The sequence below is a fragment of the Budorcas taxicolor genome, chromosome 4 (genome assembly GCF_023091745.1).
Source record: "Budorcas taxicolor isolate Tak-1 chromosome 4, Takin1.1, whole genome shotgun sequence".
NCBI classification, from domain to species: domain Eukaryota; kingdom Metazoa; phylum Chordata; class Mammalia; order Artiodactyla; family Bovidae; genus Budorcas; species Budorcas taxicolor.
In genome coordinates, this window is record NC_068913.1 from 72,951,109 (window position 1) to 72,975,424 (window position 24,316).

Genomic DNA, 24,316 nt, shown 5'->3' on the forward strand with positions numbered 1-24,316 from the left:
AAGTCTCTTGACAGGACCAAGACAGTGATTCTTTTTCTTCCAAGCTCTCTATCAGTGTGGCCAGGCAGAGGATAAAAAGGGTACCATTCTCTTGACCATCTCTATTCATTCATTCGTCCAACAGCCATTACTTAATTGTTCATCTACCCTGTGCCAAGCAATGCAAAGATGAGTGAGACCTCGCAGTCTAGTTGGAGAAATGAACAAGAGGATGCATTAATTAACTCAGTTACTATCATCCATCAGGTACCGTGCTAGGTGCGGGTTATAGTGAACAAAACAGACAAAATCTTCCCCCACGCCCACTCCTCGCACTTGTGGAGCTGGCATTCTGGGGAAAGACAATGCTTGAAGGTAAGTATGAAATCCTAAAAATAAAGCACGCGAGGAACTCGGGCGTGTTCCTGTAGGGTGGTGGACTGGCTGTACTTTTAACTGGAATAGTCAGGGACAGCTTTACTGATGAGGAGGTGGGGTAACTCGGGATATGCCCAGGGCATATGGGAGCCCAAGGGGAAGCCCCGCGTGTCTCCATGCCCTGCTGAGGGCAGCCCCAGAACTCGACACGCCCCAGTGCTAGGTCTGGAGCTCACTCCTCCCGCCGCGCCGGGCTCCAAGGGGCGGGGCCCGAGCAAAGGTCCTGCCGCCCGCCCTCTTCCCTCGCGATCCCCCGCCCCGACTCGGCCCGGCCCGGCCCGGCCCGGCCCGAGGGCTCCTCCGACCCGACCGGGGCGGGGCGCGGGGCGCGGGGCAGCTGCGAGGTAAGTCCGGTGTCTGGGCTCGGCTCTGTCGGGGTCCGGCCTTGACCTTGGGGAGCCGAGCCCGCGCGGCCCTTTCTCTCTGGGACACCCTCCGGTTTGCCCCTCAGTCCTAAGGGGGACGAATGGGTGGGCTGACGGAGCTGGACCGCCGGCCCCAGGGCGTCCCCCCTCCCCGGTTGCCAGCCGCCGCCCCCCCACGCCACCCCTTTCCCATCCCACCCCCTCGCCTCTCCACTCCATGGCCGCTTCCCTCTCTGGCTGTTGCTGGGGCAGCGGCTACCCTCTGCCCCTCTTCTTCGCGCCCCCTCCCCATTCCTTCTTTCTTTGTCTTCCGGTTTCTGCTGGCCGCGGGCGGGGCGCGTGTGTGCGGGGAAGGAAGGCGGGGGCCGGCGTGGAATTCTCCCTCCGGCCTGGACCGAGTCCCCATCCCTGGCGTCGGGGATCCTGGGCCCCGAGGCTACGGAGGAGGAGGAGGCCAGGCCCGGCCCGGTAGTCTCGGCCTGGATGGGATGACATCACCGCGCTCACGGGGCCTTCACGTGCGGACCCGGGGCCGCTTCCCATTTGTACCTGGCAAGGAAAGACCAGAGGGCGGTCTTAGAACGGCGTGGGTTCTAGCGGGTTCGGAAAGACCCTCTCACTGAGATTCTACTCCTTTCAGAGGACTGGTGAGAAGGAAGGATGCGTTGGGATCGATGGATGCCTTTAAGAGGCAAATAGATAACCTAGTTGGAGTGGAATGAAAAGTGCTGCGGGGTCGGAGAGAACAGCTGAAGAAATGTAGGGTAAATTAATCGTTTTCCAAAGCCACCACCAATGAGCTCTCTTCATGAACGAAAACAGCCGGGAAAAGATGAGGCCAGACAATTAGATCTGAGAAGTACCGCCCAGGCCCTCAGCAGCTCCTTAAGTTTTCCAGAGGTGCTTTTGTTTTTGCTCTTTTTGAACCCGCAAGGGGAACCAATGGGTTCTTCTTAATCAGTCTCCTGTTACTTATTCCACTTCCCCCAAACCTTTGCTGCCTCACCCTCCTTTTACAAGCTCATGCCTGCCCTGTGACCACCGTTTTTTTATTTTTTTTCATATTTTTATTTTAGAAAGAAATGATAGAGTTCCTTGTCTTTAATTTGCCTTACTATAGAAATGAAGGCACTGGGCTGTAAGCATTGGAAGATACAGAAGAATGACACCTCTGTTTAAAGTTAATAGACTCAATTTCTCTTTGTTGTTTAGAAAATTAAAAACAGTTCAAAATGTGCTGAAGGTGTTAAGAGACAATAGTACTAATAGCAGTGTCTTGTTTTCCTAGATAGTGAGGAAATAGCATGTTTTATAGCCATGGTTTTTGCTTCCACCATAACTGAAGTTACCCTTTTGAGCACATTTTCTTACTCTACAAAATGAATCATATGTAGTTCAAATTAAAAAAAAAAAAAAAAATAAAGCTGACTAGGGTGTCAGCAGAGCAGGTGGTCCAGAACTCAGGCTTGGGAGACAGGTGGACCTCAGTTGGAATCTGGGCTCAGCACTAATTCTCTATTTGAGGTTCACTGCCTTCTAGTCAAAGACCTCTGGGAACAGCAGATGGAGTTGAAGGGGTTGGGTCGTTCCTTGTTGAATGAGGGAGGCTTTGCTCCATGGGCAACCCTGGGCTTCTGCATAACTGGGTGTCAGAAAGGAGTTACAGGGTTTGGGCTTCTAGGCGATTTGGGGAAGAGTTTAAGAAAATAGGAGTTTACTCTGGATTGGATGCCACCAGAAAGTGTGGCAAATTCTCTGGAGTATCCTCGTAAATCATGTCTGAAAGGAGTGAGGCTAAAACTGCTGTTGACTGAAAACCACAGTTACTTATGTGTCAGGGTTGGTGGGGGAAATGGGAGTGTTTGGTCATTTTTGTGGTTTGGACAGTGTTCACATTTTGACTGTGGTCAGATAAGACTATAAAAGGTCTTGTTTTGGTCTTGATTTATCATGACCACCAAGTGGCCTTGCCTGATGTTGCTGCCCTGTGACATTGTTCGTGCCGGCCAGGAGAAAGCTGGGCCAGTGCCTGTAACCCCAGGGCTAGCTGATTGTACCAAGCCAGTTCCTGGATGTCAGGGTTGCTGCTTTTTTTCTTGTGTTCTTGAGCAAATAACATCTTTGCACTTTAGTTTCCACTTCTGTAAAACGCAGACAATACCTCCTGAGGGTTGTGGTGGAGATTCAATGAGGAAATATGTAGAAAGGAGTTAGCCAGTACCTGGCACATAGCAGGTACTCAGCATATAGTTACCCGCTCTTTACCTAGTGGATGTTGAGGTTTCTTCCTTAGAACCTCAAGCAGAGGCCCATTGATCAACTGGAGCTGCAGAGAAGAATCCTAAATTGGGAAGAGGTAGGGTTTTTGCAACTCAAAGATGTGATCATTCCATCACACTGAATCAGCCTTGAGGATGGTCATGAGCGATTGTAGTATCTTCTAGTGCCGTCACCACCTTGGCAACTACTTTTTAGATTCTTTGGTCCCAGTTGGCCATGCGCCCTTTTGACTTTGTGTCGTTGTCTGCTTTTTTGGTCTCGTTCTTTAATGTCTCTTGTCCAGGAGTCTGAGCTGAGCTTTCATGTCATTACTGCCTTGACTTTGACTCTCTGAGTTCTAATCTGATTCAAGTTGGGGAGCCACAGAGGCTGATGAGATGTTTGCTAACGGAATTCTTCAGGCCCAAGTGAGGGAGCCCAGGCTCTTTGGTACAGCTGTAAAGTACAGTGGAGTTTTAGGCCATGAGCGTTTTGACCTTGATTTCTAGGGAGGTTATTTTTATCTTCTTTCGGATTGGAGCATTCTGGAAATTTGAATCTGACGTCTGGCTTCTAGTTGAGGCATTATTGCGCTTGTCTGTGTCAGGCAGCTTGAGTTCTAGATCTTTTAGTGGACTCTGGGCATATTATTTAATCTTTCCAGGCAGGACAGTTACTTTAGTTGTTTGAGAATCAGACAGCAACTTACTGGCTCCCAATGCCACAAGATAAACTGTATTGTGTTACATTTTTAGCTTATATCTTGGTTCATCTCTCTGATTTATTGAAAGCTTCTAGGAATAAAGAAAAAGCAATAGAAAATAGGCTGAGGACACAAACAGTTAAGAAAAAGATATATAAAAAGGCTGTGAACAAAAGATGCTTGAATTCATTTATATTAAAATGTGTGTTAGTTGCTCAGCTGTGTCCAACTCTGCGACCCCATGGACTATAGCTGGCCAGATTCCTCTGTCCGTGGAATTCTCCAGGCAAGAATATTGGAGTGGGTTACCATTCCCTTCTCCAGAGGATCTTCCCGACCCAGGGATCGAACCTGGGTCTCCTGAATTGCAGGCAGATTCTTTACTATCTGAGCCACCAGGGAAGCCTCTTAAATTATATGCTATATTAAAATAACATGACTTAAAACTATACTGGGATACTATTTCTCACCTATGACTAGCAAAAGTACGAAAGATTGATAACCTACTCTTGTTGTTGAGACTGACACTTTTATACCTTATTGGTGAAACTGAAAAATGGTACAACCTACAAATTATCGATGCCTTTACCCATTGGTCTAGCAATTCTTCTTGAAATCTCTTCAGATACTCTTGCCCAGTGGTCCCTGACCTTTTTGTCACCAGGGACCGATTTTGTGGAAGATAATTTTTCCATGGACCAGGGGTGGGAGCATGGTTTCCTGATGATTCAAGTGCATTACATTTATAGTCCACTTTATTTTTAATGTAGTGCTGCCACTGATCTGACAGGAGGTACCGGTTCATGGCCTAAAGGTTCGGGACCCCTTCTCTTGCCCATGTAGGAAGGGGATATACATTCAGTATTTAGCATGTCATTTTTATAGTAATAAAAATTTAGACGTAACCCAAGTGATCAGCAATATGGGACAGGTTAAATAATGGTACATCTATGGGAAGGGGTATTATGAACTGTATTATGCAGAGGGTACTCACTATGGAGAGATCCCTAGGATATATTGCCACATGACAGAAAGCAAAATGCAGAACAGTGTGTACATTCCTTTTATATTTGTATAAAGAAATATGAAGGTGATATACTTGAAGGGGAGAGGGGTGAAAAGGTAGATGGGACCTGGGTAGGGATGGGATTTCTCAGTGTGTATCTTTACCCATAGTTTAGATTCTCGAGCCATGTAAATATATTGTGTATTCAAATATAGTAGTTAAAAAAAAAACCCAAACCCTCTAACTTTAGCTTCACAAGGTAAATATTCTCAGTTCTTTGATTAAATAAATCTGAGTCTAATAAAAAACCTCTGAAGCAGTAGTCACTTCTGTTAACTCCTCTACAAGCAACCTACCTTGTCAACAGGCTATGTTTGATCTAGATTGAAAAAAAATTAAAAATTAATTTAGGAGTTCCCCTTCTTTATCCTCTAATCTCTCTGGGGAGGAGTGATGTCATTACTAAGACTTTGCTGCCTGTAGCAGATGGGTTTGGTTACTATTTTTTTTAATAGCAGGCCTGATGTATGTTCTTCAGAGACCTGTTTAATCTGAAGTCAAGGTAGTAAACTCCCTTCCCCAGTTGCCCCAGGAAAGAATGGAAACCATAAAAATGGAGATCCTGACACCCCTGGTGAATTGAGGCAGGTTTTGCTGCTGCTCTTCTTTTGGTGCAAAGCAGGGTGAAATCCCCCAGGTGACTGAAAGTGAGTGCTAGTTGCTCAGTCATGTCCGACTCTTGGCAACCCCATAGACTGTAGCCTACCAAGCTCCTCTGTCCGTGGAATTCTCTATTGGAGAATTCTAGTGTTCAACCCAGAGATCAAACACGGGTCTCCTGCGTTGCAGGCAGATTCTTTACTGTCTAAGCCACCAGGAAAGTCAGGTCATTGAAGAGACCGTATTTTGTTAAATGTTCTTTCCTTGTGTTTGACAAAATAAACTTTGCGTCTTATGCTAGATGCACTCTCAGTGGTAGTAGTGCCTTACTGTCCCCACCAATCTGCTGCTTCTCAGATCCCTCTCTTGATAACTGGCATCTCCATCTCATCAGCCAAGCCAGGCCGGCGCTGTCTGCAGGCCATGCTGGGGAGCCTCCTTTCTTTCATCAGAAACCTCACATCCAACCAGAGTTCTGGGGAAACCACCAAACCAGCATCTTTTCTGCCCTTACAGCACTGATGTAGTTCCTTCAAGCTGATCTCCTGTTTCATTTCCAGAAGATCTAAGTGACTACTCTGATCACACTGCTCCCTATATAACCCCTCTAGTGGCTGTTGCTGCCCTAGCCCTCAGCAGGGGAGGTACAGGCCTTCAGGACCAAGGCTGGGTCTTCCTCATCCTTGTCTTTTGCCCCTCCCTGCCCTAGAACCTGGCAGTGCACTGCAGGAACCAATCCCAGGGCTTGCAGAGCAGCTCTAGGTCTGTCAAAGGAGTGGTGATGGGCATAGCTACACAAGCCCATGTCTCTTCATCATTACGACCTTGCTGGTCCCAAATCTTAGAAAATCTTCTCCACATGCCCACCACTTCCTGCAAGTGCTGAGCCTTTATAATTGCTCGTCTGCTAGAGCCTCCTCTCAGTACTCCTTTGCTGACTTAGTCTCTTTTCTACCTAGCCCACAAAATGCAGCTGTGATGCTGTCTGCTTCAGGACAACTTCTGTGACACTGTGTTTCTTTCCAGCTTGATCGAGATGACTTTTTCTTGGTTCATTCCTTGTAGCAATCTCTGTCAATATCTAGCATAAAACTTAGCTGTTTATTTCGCCTTCTGGTCACCAAACTAGTAGCTCATTAAGGTGAGAGACTGCCTTTTGTGTCTGTATCCTGAGTGCTTAAACACAGTACCTGGGTATAGTACATCAGTTCAGTTCAGTTCGGTCGTTCAGTCGTGTCTGACTCTTTGTGACCCCATGAATTGCAGCGTGCCAGGCCTCCCTGTCCATCATCGACTCCCGGAGTTCACTCAAACTCATGTCTATCGAGTCAGTGATGCCATCCAGCCACCTCATCCTCTGCTGTCCCCTTCTCCTCCTGCCCCCAATCCCTCCCAGCATCAGAGTCTTTTCCAATGAGTCAACTCTTCACATGAGGTGGCCAAAAGTACTGGAGTTTCAGCTTTAGGATACTTAAGAATAATTAATGAGTGATTCAATAAATATTTTGATAAATGAGTTCTCTGATAAAAGAACAGGGTTAGATGGCTATAAAATAATCTAAGAGAAGGTACTTTAGAGAAGAATTAATTATGGTAAAACAAAAAGTTTTAATGTTCTCGAGAAGATCCATGGTAAAGAACTATTAGTAATTAAATATCTGAGATTATCTCAGCTCTTAAATTCTATAATTGTGTTTTCTATGTGACTTCCAGATACCAGGGTACAAGTATTAAAAAAAACACAGTTCTTGTGCACTAGACATTTTAACCTCTTGTGCATTAGACGTTTTAACCTTTGTGGATAGTTATTTCAATTTGTGCATTTTTTAAATAATAGTGGTCATGTATGTGTGCACATATTTATGTATTTTGCATATGTACAACTATGTGCAGTTTATGTGTTGTGAATTGTTTATAACTTTTGTCCATGTGTCTCCTACCATTTTTTAACCCTTGATGTACTTTGCAAAAGTTTTTTTTATATGTTAAGTATTCTAGTTTTTTGAATTACAAGCATTTTCTCAGTTTGCTATTTGTCTTTCTAAAGGCCTTTCTCATCCTACAACTGTACAAATATTTGTTTGTCTTTTTACTTTTATGGTTTCACTGTTCCTTAAAAACCCTCTAATCCACTGAGAATTTGCTCTTGTGTGTGGCATGAGATGGGTCTTCCCATGTGGTGCTGGTTGGTAAAGAACCTGCCTGCCAACACAGGAGATGCAAGAGTCTCGGGTTTGATCCTGGGTTTGGAAGATCCCCTGGAGGAGGAAATGGCAACCCATTCTAATATTCTTGCATGGAGAATCCCATGGACAGAGAAGCCTGGTGGGCTACAGTCTAGGAGGTCACAGAGTCGGATGTGACTGAAGTGACTTAGCATGCATGCATGGCATGAGATAGGGATATGACTTTATTATGTTTTTTCCAAATGTTTAGCCAGTTGTTCTAACAGTTTATTGAAAACTGTAGACATCTTCTAGTGAATATAGTACATTTATATCTTCCAATGTGTCTTTCTTTTTTTCCCCTCCAGCTGAAGAGTGACTGGGCTTTTCATTTCTGGGTTTAAAAGTAATAGCTAGTCATTTTACATTTATGGATAAGGGAAATCACACAATGTAAAGAAAAAGCACATTCAACCCTTCAAAGAAGTAGTCATAAGTAAGATGCAAATTTGGGTAGTCGGTATGCTGTTCAACAGATATTCCCAGGTCTCTGCCTTCCAAATACTTGGTATTTCGTGACCATTATGATTGGCTGAGGCCATGTGCCTAGTTCTTACAAATTGTGAGTGAATGTGATATGTGTCAGTTTTGGGCTAGAGCATTTAATTCCTGATGTGAGACTTTTCTAGAACCTTACTTCCTGTTGGCTGATGACTGATGATGTTCAAGAGGGTGTCTGCCCCTTTAGCCTGAATCCCTGAATGACTGCAAGGAGCAATGCCTCCTGTTCTGTATGTGTAGTGTGAGCACTAAATATACCTTTCTGATGATAAGCCACTGAGATTTGGAGGCATACCTAGCCTATCCTGATTTATACTCATATCTTCTTTTAGTATTTCAATTTTTTATTTTTTAGACATCACCTGAACTCAAGCTAGAGGCTTCTCTAAGGAGAAGATATTCTTTCATGAATACTGATTGGTACTAGGAAGAAATAAGGTAATTTCAGGAGAACGTTATTAAATAATAACTTTATATATATATATATATATTTTTTTTTTTTTTTCAGGTAATCTGGAGTTCTCAAAATGTTTGCCAAAGCAACATGGAATTTTCTTAAGGAAGTTGATGCTGGAGGTAACCTGATCGCAGTATCAAACTTGAATGACTCAGATAAATTACAACTTCTAAGTCTGGTGACCAAAAAAAAGAGATACTGGTGCTGGCAGAGACCCAAGTACCAATTTTTATCTGTCACTCTTGGAGATGTACTCACAGAAGACCAGTTTCTGAGTCCAGGTATGCTGCTTTGGTTATATTTACAATTAGTTCCAGATCAGGAGATGATTCTTCTTTTAGACACACGTTGTCTTATTTTCTTGTTGTTGTAGTCACTCAGTCATGTCTGACTCTTTGTGACTCCATGGACTGTAGCCCACCGGGCTCCTCTGTCCATGGGATTCTCCAGACGAGTACTGGAGTGAGTTGTCATTTCCTTCTCCAGGGGATCTTCCCCACCCAGGGACTGAACCCATGTCTCCTGCATTGCAGGCAGATTCTTTACCAATGAGCGACTGGGGAAGCTACATGTCGTCTTGAGTGATTATAAAGCCATGTGTTATAATCAGTTCTCCTGACTCTTTGCTTACGGTTTTAAAGACATATCCGTTCTGTTTTCTTTTTTATTCTATTTTAGCTGTGCGGGGCCTTTTTTGCAGCACAGGGGCTTCTCACTGCAGTGGCTTCTCTTGTTGCAGAGCATGGGCTCTAGGGTACACAAGCTTCAGTAGTTGTGGCATACAGGCTTAATGGCTCTGAGGTGTGTGGAATCTTCTCAGACCAGGAATAAAACACGTGCCTTCTGTATTGGCAGGCAGATTCCTACCCACTGTTCTTTCCACCAGAGGAGTTCCAGTATTGCAATTTTTGGTATAGAAGTACAACATGCCTACTTGTAGATGTTGTGGCTCCTCAGTATAAGTGGACTGAAGTTCTACCACTCCTAGTTTGGTTTAATATTGAGGTTGATGATGCCCCGTATCCATCAGGAGAGTGTGAAAGATTTTATTAGTCACATAATGAAGCTTTTCTGGGGAGAACATGGTAGATTCCCAAGGCTGGTCCAAAAATAACTAGAGAGAAGGGGGAAAAGATGGGCTTAGTTGTCCTAGTGAAGAGGAGGTATGGCGAGGGCTCTGTATGGGTGGGGCTCACAAGGTTCAGTTTGTGCTGGTGCCAACGGAGAGAGTATCTGAAGTTTCTCACCCGATTGCCCAGATGTGTAACAGAAAGGAAGGGAGATAGTGAGCTTTAAATATCAGACATCAAAAATACTCCTCATTATTATAGGTAAGTATTTATAAAATATAGAAAGGCAAGAAAACAAGTCAATAAAAATTCCTCCATTAAGTGTTCATTTTCATTATATTGTATCTTTTTTATCCCTGCATTTAATTTTTGAAAAATAACATTGGAAACATTCTACATGTAATTTTAATATACTCCTCATTTATTTTTTTATTCAGCCTTATATATTTAGATTTCTTAGTATGGTTTAAATATTTCTTAGTACTGTTTTCAATAAGCAGTGTGTATGCACCCTAATTTGCTTAACCAGTCCAGTTTAGTGCTTTGTATATAGGGTTGCAATGAATATTTTTGTTGTTGTTTTTCCTTTAAACAATTGTTTTAGCATAGATTCTTTTTTATTAAAATTTTTGTTTTTCTTGAGATACAGTTGATTTACAGTATTCTGTTAGTTTCAGGTGTATAACATAATGATTCAAAACTTTTATAAATTGTATTCCATTTCTAGTCATTATAAAATATTGGCTATATTCCCTATGCTGTATAATATATTGTTGTAGCTTATTTATTTTATACATAGCAGTTTGTACCTCTTAATTCTCTACCCTCATTTTACCCCTCCCTGCTTCTCTCTCCCCTCTGGTAACCGTTAGTTTGTATCTGTGACTCTGTTTCTTTTTTATTATATTCACTGTTTGTTTTATTTTTTAGATTCCACCTATAAGTGATAACATACAGTGTTTATCTTTCTCTGATTTATTTCATTTGGCAAAATACCCTCCAACTCCACCCATGTTGTTGCAAATGGCAAAATTGCATTCTTTTTTTATGGTTGAGTTTTATTCCATTGTATATGTATGTGTGTGTATATATATGCCACATATTCCTTATATATTCTTCTGTTGATGGACACCTATATTGCTTCCATATCTTGGCAATTGTAAATAATGCTGCGGTGAACATTGGGGTAGCACAGATTCTTAAATATGCAATTACTGGACCAGAAGTTGGGAGCTTTTCAAAGACTTTTAGTACTCATTCCTACACAACTTTATGAAATATAGTGATGTATGAAAGTACCATCAGCTCTCAGTTATTGAGCTAAACAAAGTTCAAGTCTTCTTTTAGCTTTAAAGTTCTTTAATTTTGTAATTGCATTTTTCTTTAAAGGGTAAAAGTGACAGAGGAGATAATTTGAGTTGACAAATAATCTCTAAACTTTCTTCCAGACCAGCATTCTAGCCAGTACTTTCTTCAGCCAGGCCCATTATCAGAGCTGTCAAGCAATGGGCAAGTGAATTGATAATGATTTATGTCATGTTTTCCCTCTGGATATTGGGTAGATCATTTATTGAATGGTAGAACAACTAGCTATGAGGAAAGGCAAGAGAAAAAAAAAATCACAGAGCAGCCCATGAACCGCTGAGTAATTGGAATGCACCACTCTGTGCTGCTGGCCTCTTCGTGGTGTCCAGAGAGCTCCTGTTAGATAGGTCAGGCCAGTGGCAGTCCCTGAGATGAGCAAGTCCCACGTATGTTCATCAGCTGAGGCCAGAGCTCACCTCTGCGTCTGTGTCTTGTGGGTGTTAGGGCTGTGATGAGAGGTGCCCTTTTCTTTGTCTACTGAGCAGGTTTGAAATGCCTCACCTTTGTCATCCTTGCCCCTGGCAACAACGCTGGAGTGTTGTGTTCTGTTCTGAGGTGTGGAGGTTAGAGGATAGTGACTTGATTGTCCCAGTGACAGCCTGTTGGCTTCCTCACTTTTCCCTTCCACCCGCGGCAGTGAATGACTCAGTGCAGACATGTGCACAGATGCCATCTATTTCAGAACGTGTCTGTGTCTCTCATGGCATTTTCCATTCTCTCATGGAATACACAGACAGTCCTGATTATCCTCGGCTGCTGTGGGGTCCAGTCCTGGGGTCAGAGTTTCCAGGAGGGGTAATAAGCCTGATGGGGACCAGAACTGGGAGCTGAAGGTAGAGTTTCTATCTGTGTAGCACTTTGTACAGCCCAGGACAGTCCAGTTTATTGGGAAATGTTGTTGCTCTGGCCTAAACCCAGTGGATAAATTGAGCACTTGCTGTGTGCCAGGCTCTGTATTACATGGTTTAGAGACACCAGCTTCCAGCAGAATCCATCAGGTAGGTATTATTAATTATCTCCAATTTGCATATGACAAACCTGAGGTTCAGGGAGATGGATGATACCCAGGTCTCCCAACTAGGAATATTAGAGTAGTGATCAAATCTTGAGCTCTAAACAGCTGCTCTATGCTGCTTTCCAAATCAATTCCCAGAATGTTTGTATTCTCAAGATGTAAATAGGAAAAGGCTTTGATTTGGACATTTTCCTAAACTTCATACTATTTTTGGTGGAGATAGTTGTTTACTTTGTAAATTTCACAGATAATGAGTGGTGATTAATTCTCATTAACCCTGGCTGAGGAATGGGTTTTCTTGACTGGAGTGATAGAAGTATAGGTGTTGGGGGTGGTGCCTGGGTTTAAAGAAGCCTTTCAGACTCCCAGTAGATTTGAATCCATTATGAAGTGTCACCAGGAGCCCAGGAGAGCCTTGGGTCAGGGAAATGAAAAGGGCCAGTGTGAAGTTCCTAAGAGACCCTCACTGTAGCCTTCTTTGAATGATGGTGACTGAGACTATTTTTATGGTAGTATTTCAGTCAGTTCAGCTCAGTCTCTCAGTCGTGTCCGACTCTTTGCGACCCCATGAATCGCAGCACGCCAGGCCTCCCTGTCCATCACCAACTCCCGGAGTTCACTCAGCTCGTGTCCATCAAGTCAGTGATGCCATCCAGCCATCTCATCCTCTGTCGTTTGGTTCAATTAAAAATAAGGACAGGAAACATATAGAGACATGAGAAGGCTAAGATCCTCAGACATGTTTACCTTGGTGTTCAGATTAAAAACAAAAAAAGGCAGATCCTAAAGGCAGTCTGGTATGACCTGATGAGGAGCATGGCAATTCCTAGGGGAGCTAATTGAAGCTGGTACACCAGCTGAGAGGTGGCATCATTCTTTATTGTCTGGGAAGCCAGGAAGGAAGAATGGAGAGTCTGGAGCTTGCGTACTCCAGGATGGAAGCAGGGAGGAAGGGCATACTCACTGACTTTATCAGAAACACGGAGATAAGGAATTGCTTGATAAATTGAATGACTGGGTAGAGGTCAGATGTAAACAGCTAAATATGGGGAGAACTGTTTGAATGGAGACGGTAATGAAAGCCAGGGGAGTGTTCTTCAAGGCCACGAGGGGGAAGGGAAAATGCCCAGGGACAGGTTCAGGCAGCTGATCTGCCAGATACTGGGTCAGGCAGGCCACGCCCTGGGTGGGCGGGTGAGCAGAATGCCAGGCTGCTGTTTTTTTTCTGCTTAGGTGTCATCCTCATCCAGTCCCTTCATCCTCAAAGCGCACATTTAAAACATTCTATTTACTTACCTGGGTAGCAGTTAAACAGATGTTTACTTTAAAATTATTCGTGGAACTCTAAAGATACTTTTGGTGCACATGTCTATATGTGTGTATATTGGACTTGAAGGATGAAAAAACAAAAAAGTACTCAGTAGAGTCCTTGGCCACCAGTACACACTACACTCTCAGTCAGCATCCAGGTTCTTTTGTCCGTACAGCGTGGCCGCCGGCTCTCCGTTCTGAGTGCAGACCTCGTGTTTCCCACGGGTTTCCGCAGGATTGGAAAGCTAGGTGACCTGAGGCACAGAGTTGGCCACTTTGTCATCAGATTCCTCTGCATGTCTTATTCACTGCAGTGGTCGTGGAGTCGGACTTTGTGAAGTACGAGGGCAAGTTTGAAAACCACGTGAGTGGGACCCTGGAGACAGCCCTGGGGAAGGTCAAGCTGAATGTTGGCGGCAAAGGCCTCGTGGAGAGTCAGTCCTCCTTTGGAAGCCTGAGGAAGCAGGAGGTGGACTTGCAGCAGCTCATCGGAGATGCCCAGGAGAGGTAATGGGAGTTCTGCTCGGCATGCTGACTCTGACGCGCCTCTCGTTTAAGTTTTTAAAGAGTTATTTATTTACTTTTGACTGTGCTGGATCTTCGTGGCTGTGCACGGGCTTTCTCCAGTTGCGGTGAGTGGGGTACTCTCTGGTTGCAGTGTGCTGGGTTCTCGTTGCGGTGGCTTCTCTAGTTGTGGAACATGAGCTCTAGGTGCATCGCTCAGTAGTTGTGGAGCATGGGCTTAGTTGCCCTGTGACATATGGAATCTTCCTGGACCAGCGATCAAACCCATGCCCCCTGCAGTGGCAGGCGGACCACCAGGGAAGCCCCATGTCTCTCATTGGTGGGTCATTCCGTGGGGACTTCTCTGGTGGTCCAGTGGCTAAGACTGCAGGCACCCAACGCAGGGGCCGTAGGGGAACTAAGATCTCACATCTGTGGCCGAAAAAAAGGCCATTTGTTGCCGGGAGCCAGCGTGAGGAATTCCACCCGTGACAAGGTCACGCGGCAAGAGCTCTGATGGCAAGGCTAATCAGACCTCAGGTTTTCCCCCTGGAATTTCCTGAGCATCCACCCCCCAAAAATAAGAATTTCCACTCTTCTGACATTATCTGGAAAAAGTCAATTCAGGGCTTTAGTCTTCTGCATTTGAAAGAGTGTTTCAATCCAAAAACCCCTCTGATGGCTTTCTAGCCTGCCTGCAGGACTCGTACAGCTGCGCGTGTGATTTTTTGAGGCCTCCTGACCGCAGGAGGCCCAGGAAGCTGAAAACATCCTAGGAATGTAGGGGCTTCCGAAGAGTCAAAATCATTAGAATAGGACTGATTAAAAGTTTTCATTTGTTGAGCCAATACTTGCTGCCAAATTTTCATATCCTTTATTTTTAGATATAGTTGGTATATAGAAAAACAAGTAGTAGACCTGGTATTAGCAACATTAGATCTTTGAGTTAAGTACCTTCTTTGTTATAACCCACTGCACCTTTGTTCTATAGAGATGTAACTTTAATGCTTTAAGGAGATGCAGATTAAAGAAAAACACTTAGGGGGAAACGAAATTAACATTCATTGAGGAAGAGAGCCAAAAAGTGTTAACAAGCCTCTTGGCCAGAAGATAATGTAAATCACCTGAGACCTTTTGTATACAAAAAGATATACAGAAAGTCTGGGCTGCGAACGCTACATAATTTTGTATTACCCATTGATCTCTATGTATAATCGAAAGTATAAAAGGTCTTGAAGGACAATAGAAGGAGAGCCAGTCGCTGGACTGGTTTCCCCCGTGTCTCCTCTTTACTCTAATTTCAGGCTGAATTCCCATCTGGGACGCGGAGGCTCACTATGTCTACTTACTTGTCCCGGCTTTTAAGATCCGTAAGAGAGAGAGCCCAAGGCGGGGCACTCTCCGATATTCAAACGGGCGCCGGCGGCCTAACGTAGATGGTGCAAGCTCCTTGTCTGGAACTTTATTGGTTTTCCATGTAACCCAAGTTAATCAGCCTCTTCTCTCCACTTAATCTTCCTACTACACTATTTCTTCCTAATCTAATCTTATATTAATAAATAAATAAGTTTTCCTCGCCGACTTTGTCTACGCTTCGAATTCCCTGGATCCACCGGGGCTGGACCCCGGCAAGTGGCACCCGGAACAGGCTATTCGAAGGTAGGCTCCTCGGAGCAGAAGCTCCCCCCGGAGCACTCTGTTGCTCCCCCCGGAGTGATTTAATCACCGCCCCCCCCCCAGTACTTTCGGTTACTCCCCCAGTGTTAAGTGTTCAGGACGGATAGGACCCCATTCAGGGTGCCGCGGACCCCCCTGTAGGATAGACAGGGTGAGTAGGAGTGGGAAGTGTTGAAGGGTTTAAGAGAAACCTGGTTCTCTAGAGGTTGAAAGAAACCTGCTTTCTTCGGGTTAAAAACCCCCCTTGGCTAAGGTAAAACCTTCTTGTCAAGGCAGGCTTTTCTATAAATCTTAATTTTCTGACATGGGTAACAATGAGTCAAAAGAATGACAACACTTTATAGAAGTAATTTAGCGACTGTTAAACAAAAGATAAAATAAAGATAAAAAGGCTAGTGTTACAAGAGCAATGTCCTTGGTTTCCAGAAAAGGGATTTTAGATACTTGGGTGAAGCTAGGAAAACAGCTAAAAACTTATTATATTTTGCATGGGCATGTAAATGCTTTTGCTCTGTGGAATATGATTACAAATGTTCTGGACCCCCGTCATGAGGCTGTTAGATAGACTATGGGAGAGGCTATAGCGGTGGATGGTAGTGGGTCTCCACCTTCTACGCAGATCATATTTTCTGCCATTGGCAAAGAAAACGAGGGAGACTGTACTCTTCTGCAGAGGAAGGAGAGTGCTTACAGGACCCAGCGGCCGAGCGCCCTGGAGAGCCCCCTCCCCCTCTACACAAACCAAACCTTTAAAAAGTTATCTTATTTAAGGCGACCACTGCAACCTCTGCTTGCGCCTCCCCAGGGCTTAAGAACTCCCCACTTTATATCCAAAGCCTCCCAGAACATTGTTTAAGGTCGAAAAGGATAGGGAGAATATTTTTGAGCAAAAGAGCTTTTAAAACGGAGCCTGCTCCTTGCAGAAAACCCTCTCGGGGCGGTGGGGGGGGGGGGGGGGGGGGGGCGGGGCTCACCCAAGCAAAAAAAAAGGAAAAGAGAAAAGGAAGAGAAAAAGAGAAATAAAAAGAAAAATATTCGTAATAAAAAGGATTTTACAAATGCAAAATGTTTCTCTTGAGGCCAAATAGAACATTTTTGCCAGCAATGTCCTGCTAAACAGAGACAAATCAGCAAACATTACTGAATGCCCATCCCTGAAATGTGATGAGCAGTTCATCCATTAGTCTGGACTTTCACTGTTCTTAGCCCGAGAGGGGACACTTGGGAAACACTTTACAAGGATGTTACTTCAGGCAAATGTGTACTTGTAAAGAATCATATGATTTATAAAATACCAACAGTGAGACCGCTCTGTTCTACATTTCAGAATATTACGATCAGAAGTGGGAAAACCACACTCCTCTCTCTGGCTCTTTATGATTTTCTGATTAGGGAAAGAAGAAAGCAGGTGAGGTACTTCAGGGGAAGAGCTGGTTTTTAACTCTGAAATCTTGAAGACAATTCCACATTGTTTAGATTTCAGTAAATACAATTTATTCCAGTAAAACTGAAACCTGTAACTCGGATTGGGACTTGAACCCGGCCAAAACCCATAATGTTCCAACTGAGATCACACACCTGTTTTTAGGACTTAATGAAGGTCAGGTTCTTGGTGTCTCATCACAAAGAATTCAGTGAGAGAAAGTGATAGGTAAGAAGTGAATTTGGAGAGAAATACACTCCACAGACATTGTGGGCCATCTCAGGCAAAAGCTGTGTCAAAATATGGTGTGGTTAGCCTTTATGAGCTGCGTAATTTCATGGGCTAGTAAGTGGGAGATTATTCCAGCTGCTTTGGGGAAGTGGCAGAGATTTCTAAGAGTTGGGCCACAGCCCTCTTTTTGGTCTTTGGTTGGCCTTGGGTCTGTCATGGTGCCTGTGGATGTCATTTTGCCAGCTTGATGTTTTAGAATGAGTGTACACTGAGGCTGAAGGTCTAGTGGAAGTCGACTAGTCCACCATTTTGGACCCACTTGGTTCTAATCAGTTTATGTCGTGTCTTCTGGCTATGTCATTTTTTCAAAGGTTGTGCCCTGCTCTCTTCCCTCCTATTTCAAAATGATTTGTTGATATTTAGGCACTAATTTGTGTCTGACTCTTTGCAACCCCATGGTCTGCAGCACACCAGGCCTGCCCGTCCGTTGCTGTCTCCTAGAGTTTGCCCAAGTTCATGTCCGTTGAATTGGTGATGCCATCCAACCATCTCATCCTCTGCCACCCTCTTCTCCTTTTGCCTTCAACTGTCCCAGCATCAGGGTCTTTTCCAGCGAGTTGGCTTTTCACATCAGGGGCCAAAGTATTGGAGCTTCAGCTTTAGCATCAGTCCTTCCAATGAATATTCAGGGTTGACTGGTTTGATCTCCTTGCTGTCCAAGGGACTCTCAAGATTCCAGCACCACAATTCAACAGTATCAGGTTTTCAGCACTGAACCTTCCTTATGGTCCAACTCTCACATCTGTTTCAAAATGATAATACATTATTATTTTTACCTTGTGTTTCTTCAACATTCCTCAAGTAACTGCTGAATGAATGCCTACTACATACTGTTCTTCATCTTGGGGATTCTGAAGTGAACAAAACCCCAGCATTTCTGCCCTTTATTCTGGGGAGAGAGAGAGACAACATGTAACTAAGTGATATATATAGTACATTGATGGGGCTCACCAGAATGGAGAAAAATTTAGCAGAGAAGGGAGATAGAGGATGCCAGGAATGGGGGTTATGACTTGAAAAAGTGGCCAAAGAAGGCATCCTGGGGAAATTGGCATCAGAGAAAAGACTTGAAGTTGGGGATGGGAGTGAGTGTAAAGGTGTCTTGGGTAAGATAGTTGTAGGCAGAGGTGGTGTGGCTGGAGCTGAGGAATCTGGGCAGGAGCAGGTGAGGTCAGAGTGGCCCGGTAGGACCTTGCAGGCCACTGAAAAGACTTGTAACTCTCGCTCAGAACTTCCCTTGTGGCTCAACGGTAAAGAATTGCCTGCAATGTGGGAGACCTGGGTTTGGTCCCTGGGTTGGCAAGTCCCATGGAGAAAGGAACAGCTACCCACTCCAGTGTTCTGGCCTAGAGAATTCCACGGACAGAGGACCTGGCGGGTGACAGTCCACAGGGTTGCAAAGGGTTGGACGCGACCGAGCAACTTTCACTTTTCTTTTCCTGGGTGAGGTAGGAAGACACTGGAAGACTTTGAGAAGAGAAGTGACAGGATCTAACGTATGTTTTAGGAGGATCATTCTGGCAGCTGAAGAGAGACTGAATGGCCAGACGCCAGGAGTCCTACTGAGAGGTTATTGCAATAGTCCTGATAAGAGATATTTGTAATTGAGCGGCTATTATAGTAATCCTGATGGGAGATGATATATCCATTTGTACAGAAACATATGTGCATTTTCTTGTTTAGTTTATCACCCTTTTTAAAACAGAAAATGCCAACCCAAATATATTGAAAAAATTTACTCGTGTAGAGGTAGCTTATCTCTTTTCCAGTGTTTTTAGGATTATATGAAATATGTTTGCTCATTGAATAAAATACTGTTTAAAAATCAATAAAAATTACCATAAAACTCATGTATCAATCATTTGGTGGGCAGAATTTGTACAGATAATGAGGATGCTTGAGCAACTGAGGTCTTCAGAACCTATCCACCTTTCCACTAAGCTCTGATGTTTAATGGAGTTGAAGGACAGTGGTTGTTATTTGACTATTGCCTCATGGCACTTTCTAGAACTCCAGGACTCCACTGAGTTAGGACTTGGGGGCAGGAATTCCCTTTCTCAAAGAACTTTAAGCTCTCTCTGGTGACATGAGGTGGAAGGGACAGCAACCTCTTTCTCTGATAGTCATGACCTTAATTGTCTTTTCTCTACTGATTTTCTTCTTTGGTAAAGAGGTATTTTCCGTCTCTACTGCAATACCTACTGGGGGCATACTAGAAAAATATTTTCTGTTTATCCGAAAATGAAATTTAACTTGGGGTCTTATATTTTTATTTGCTAAGTCTGGCAAATAAGGGGGAAGAAGGGCAGAAGAGCTGGTGGTCCCTGTCTTTAGTCAGCCCTCTATAGTGTGTTTCTATTTCAGTCTTGTTATTTCTGTTTGAAGATCCAGTTTGGCATGCTTATAATCACATTTCCCAATATAGGTTTCTCGCTCATCGTGATTCAGGTGTAGAAGATTGTGCCAATAGGAAGCATATGGGGGAGAAGTCAGTGAGTAGAGATGGGAGAAAATATTCTCAGAAAAAGAGGCTAAGACCAGAAGTTGTAAGTGGGGAGACAGGGAGAGAGGGAGGGGGAAGTGTCTGCTGACCAGCTACTGTGTGCTGGGCACTTTATGGGCATCATCTCCTTTCCTCTACACAGCCGTCTCCTTTTAGGCCTGAGGATCTAAGACTCAGGGAGGAGAAGTGACTTGTTCTCAGTCCCAGAGCTCAATTTGGGTGCTGCAGCTGGGATTCATCCCAGGATTTTCTGACTCCAAAACTCCGGTTCTTTCCTCTATATCATTCCTGAAGTGACTCTGAAGCAAAGGAGTTGACTGAGATAAAAGTAGTTAAAATTCTAACAGAAGATGGAAAGGCAGAGGCATGAACCCAGGTCCCCAGTGAGGGTACTTAGGGGGTGCAGTGTTCCAGGCACCTATGAACAGCCTGAGCAAGCACATATGAACAGCTGGTCCACCCACCTGGAGGTGCCTGCACGAAGGCATGAGATCATCTTGGGAGAGTTTAGATATTCTTTGTACAGGTGATGGGGAAGCAATGGCCTGTGTGGAAGGGAGAAGGGAAGGGGCAACACTGGGAATACATTTAAAGTCTAGAGATGGAAAATGTGTCTTATCACAGAGTCACCTCTTCCTTGTTCTGTTGCTAAGAGGTAAAGTTGAGCTACAGGGGGAGGAAAGACGAGGACTTGACCATAGGATGGAGATCATGTCAACGTAACATTCTTGTTACTTCATGTTGGAATAATAAATTCTTATCTACATAGTCTGCTTGTCTTTGGACTCCCACAGCATCATCATGTTGATAAGACTGGCTGTTTGATACATGCACGGCCTTGGGAGTGGTGATTAGTAATGCTTAAGTACTGTATGTTCTTGAGGGTTCATTTGCAGTCATTTTTATTTCAGGTCATTTAGATAAGTTGTCATCTGTGTACAAGTTATTTTAGTCCTCGGAATTCAGAGTAGTTGTTTAATTGTCTGTGAGATGTGTGTACATCTCAAAAACAAGCTTCATCTAGCATTAAAAAAAAAACCCAGGTACACGCATATATAACAGTTATCCAGCATTGTTGGGCATAAAGGCTATCCCTAGGACCACAGGACTTACTTTCCAGATGTTGGAGATGACCCCTTTGAATGAGAGCTCTAGTTTATTGTAAAACATTTTTGATGGAAAACAGTGTAAGACCTTTCCATAATGACTCAGCTTCATGTTTTATTCTTAAGACCGAGTATTATTTATTCTATGATAAACTCATTAGTCTTTCCTCCTTGTCATCTATTGTCAGCTGCTATTTATGGATGCTTTAAGTATAATTGCCACACCCATTCCATCTCTGCCACTAATCTCCTAGTGTTTAAAGTTTACTCCTGGTAAATAACTTCTGCAGACCCTGAAGTCAGGGTCACTTCTGGCCCTGGCCTCGGTTTCTCCAACTGTAGGTGGACTAGCCGAACTAGAGGTTCTTTAAGAGCTTTCTGTGGACTAAATGTAGAAGTGAGTGGACTTGAGTGCACACATCAGTTCCTTCTTGCATTCGGAGCCTTGGTTCCAGCTGATTTACAGAGATGGTGCCATGTGTGCTTTCCTGACTGTTTTGGGTTCAAGGAGGGATGGCTATAACTGTACAGTCACATCCACTCTCACTCTTTGGTGTACTGTAAAGCAAATTTTGGTTAAAAAAAAGATTACATTTTTCCATGAATACATACTAATTAGAAGTTTGGTTCTTCATTAAGCATCCCAACTTGTAAACTATATGAAATTAATATATCATGCAAGCAATGTGTATGGCAGTGATAAACCTTCATAATTATATAAAGACTTTAAAAATTATATCCAAATAGTCTTTTTATATCTGAATACAAATTCCACAAGTTTTACACACAAGTGTAGCGGTAGTGTTAGTCGCTCAGTCGTGTCCGACTCTTTGTGACGCCATGGGCTGTGTAGCCCGCCAGGCTCCTCTGTCCATGGGGTTCTCCAGGCGAGAATACTGGAGTGGATTGTCATTCCCTTTTCCAGAGCATCTCCCTGACCCAGGGATGGAACCCAAGTCTCCTGCATTGCAGGCAGGTTCTTTACTGTCTGTGCTACAGGGAATTTAAATTCTACTATTTATTATGGCCTACACATGACCTCTAAAGCTACTGTGATAGCTGTCCTGAGTGCAATTGCAATGATATTTCCAAAGATACTGCTGCAATTTATGCCAGAGAGTGTTCTGCCTATGTTGTCATCTAAGAGTTTTATAGTACTTGGCCTTACATTTAGGTCCGTTTATTTTTGTGTATAGTGTTAGGGTATGTTCTAATTTCATTTTTTATGTGTAGCTGTGCAGTTTTCCCAGCACCACTTTTACTGAAGAGACTGTCATTTCTTCATTGAATGTTCTTGCCTCTTTGTCACAGATTAGTTGACCATAGGTGTGTGGGTTTATCTCCGGACTTTGTATGCTGTTCCATAGATCTGTATTTCTGTTTTATGTGCTAGTACTATAGTGTTTTGATGACTGTAGCTTTGTAGTCAAGTCTGAAGTCAGGGAGCCAGATTCCTCTGGCCCTGTTTTTCTTTCTCAAGATTGCTTTGGCTATTTGGGATCTTTTGTGTCTCCATTCAGATTTTAAAAAATTTTGTTCTAGTTCTGTGAAAAATGCCATTGGTAATTTGATAGGGATTCATTGAATATGTAGCTAGCCTTGGATATTGTAGTTGTTTTGAAAATATTGTTTCTTCCAGTCCAGGAACAGCGTATATCTTTCCATCTGTTTGTGTCATAATTCGATTTCTTTCATCAGCATCTTTTAGTTGTCTGAGTACAAGTCTTTTGTGTCCGTAGGTAGGTTTATTCCTGTGTATTTTATTCCTTTTGATGTGGTGAATGTGTTTGTTTCCTTAGTTTCTTTTTCCGACCTTTTGGTGTTAGTGGTAGAAATGCAGCAGAGTTCGATATATTCTGTGTCCTGCAACTTTACCAAGTTCAGTGATGCGCTCTAGTAGTTTCCTGGTAGTGTTTTAGGATTTTCTGTGCATAGTATTACGTCATCTGCAGACACTGAGCTTTACTTCTTTTCCAACTTGGATTCCTGTTATTTCCTGTTCTGCTCTGATTGCTAGGACTTCGGAAACTATATTGAGTGAAAGTGGTGAGAGTAGACATCCTTGTCTTGTTCTTGATCTTGGAGGAAATGCCTGAAGTGTTTCACCACTGAGAATGATGTTAGCTGCGGGTTTGTCCTAAATGTTCTTTATTATTTTGAATTAGCTTCCCTCCATGCCCACTTTCTGGAGGGTCTTTTAAAATCATAAATGGGTTTGAATTTTGTCAGAAGCTTTTTCTGCATCTATTGAGATGATCGTGTGTTTTTTAAAAATGTATTTTTAATTGCTTTACAGTATTGTGTTTGTTTCTGCCAAACGTCAACAGGAATCATTGTTGGCACACATATGTCCCCTCCCATTTGAACCTCCCTCCCACCCCTCACCCCATCCCACCCCTGACCCCGTCCCACCCCTCTAGGTTGTTCCAAAGCCCTGGTTTGAGTTCCCAGAGTCAAACATCAAATTCCCATTGGCTATCTATTTACATATGATAATGTATGTTTTCATATTTCTCTCTCCATACATCCCACCCCCTCCTCCCTCCCCCGGTACTGGGTCCATAAGTCTGTTCTTTGCGTCTGTGTCTCCTTTGTTGTCTTGAAAATAATTTCATCAGTACCATCTTTCATGAGAAACGCTGGGCTGGAGGAAGCACAAGCTGGAATCAAGATTGCCAGGAGAAATATCAATAACCTCAGATATGCAGATGACACCACCTTTATGGCAGAAAGTGAAGAGGAGCTAAAAAGCCTCTTGATGAAAGTGAAAGAGGAGAGTGAAAAAGTTGCCTTAAAGCTCAACATTTAGAAAACTAAGATCATGGCATCTGGTCCCATCACTTCATGGGAAATAGATGGGGAAACAGTGTTAGGCCTTATTTTTTGGGGCTCCAAAATCACTGCAGATGGTGATTGCAGCCATGAAATTAAAAGACGCTTACTCCTTAGAAGAAAAGTTATGACCAACCTAGATAGCATATTGAAAAGCAGAGACATTCCTTTGCCAACAAAGGTCCGTCTAGTCAAGGCTGTGGTTTTTCCAGTGGTCATGTATGGATGTGAGAGTTGGACTGTGAAGAAGGCTGAGCACTGAAGAATTGATGCTTTTGAACTGTGGTGTTGGAGAAGGCTCTTGAGAGTCCCTTGGACTGCAAGGAGATCCAACCAGTCCATCCTAAAGAAGACCAGTCCTGGGTGTTCATTGGAAGGACTGATGCTAAAGCTGAAACTCCAATACTTTGGCCACCTCATGGGAAGAGTTGACTCATTGGAAAAGACCCTGATGCTGGGAGGGATTGGGGGCAGGAGGAGAAGGGAACGACAGAGGATGAGATGGCTGGATGGCATCACCGACTTGATGGACATGGGTTTGGGTGAACTCCGGGAGTTGGTGATGGACAGGGAGGCCTGGCGTGCTGCGATTCATGGGGTCGCAAAGAGTCAGACAAGACTGAGCG

The 24,316-nt window shown here is 43.7% G+C and overlaps 2 protein-coding genes across 2 annotated transcripts in view; one reads left to right on the forward strand and one right to left on the reverse strand.

Annotated features, from left to right (window-relative positions):
- Positions 1–589: 589 nt before the first annotated feature.
- Positions 590–2,901, reverse strand: LOC128046286 (proline-rich proteoglycan 2-like). Its single transcript, XM_052638399.1, has 2 exons — positions 2,754–2,901; positions 590–1,218 (listed from the first exon to the last, which is right to left on the reverse strand). Exons 1-2 carry the CDS (start codon positions 2,899–2,901, stop codon positions 590–592), a joined length of 777 nt encoding a protein of 258 aa, XP_052494359.1.
- A 5,762-nt stretch (positions 2,902–8,663) lies between these two features.
- GSDME (gasdermin E) overlaps positions 8,664–24,316 on the forward strand; it is a 62,760-nt gene continuing 47,107 nt past the window's right edge. The window contains exons 1-2 of the mRNA XM_052638837.1: positions 8,664–8,874; positions 13,669–13,861. Coding sequence (XP_052494797.1) covers positions 8,664–8,874; positions 13,669–13,861 — 404 coding nt within the window. The remainder of the gene's footprint in view (positions 8,875–13,668; positions 13,862–24,316) is intronic.

What these genes read in the sequence shown, in the direction of transcription:
- LOC128046286 (XM_052638399.1), bottom strand. Translation starts at nt 2,901, where the DNA reads ATGTTATTTGCTCAAGAACACAAGAAAAAAAGCAGCAACCCTGACATC. An exon ending in TCACAGGGCAGCAACATCAG is followed by an intron (nt 1,219 to 2,753) that starts GCAAGGCCACTT and finishes CCTCCTCCGTAG; the next exon opens with CCTCGGGGCCCAGGATCCCC.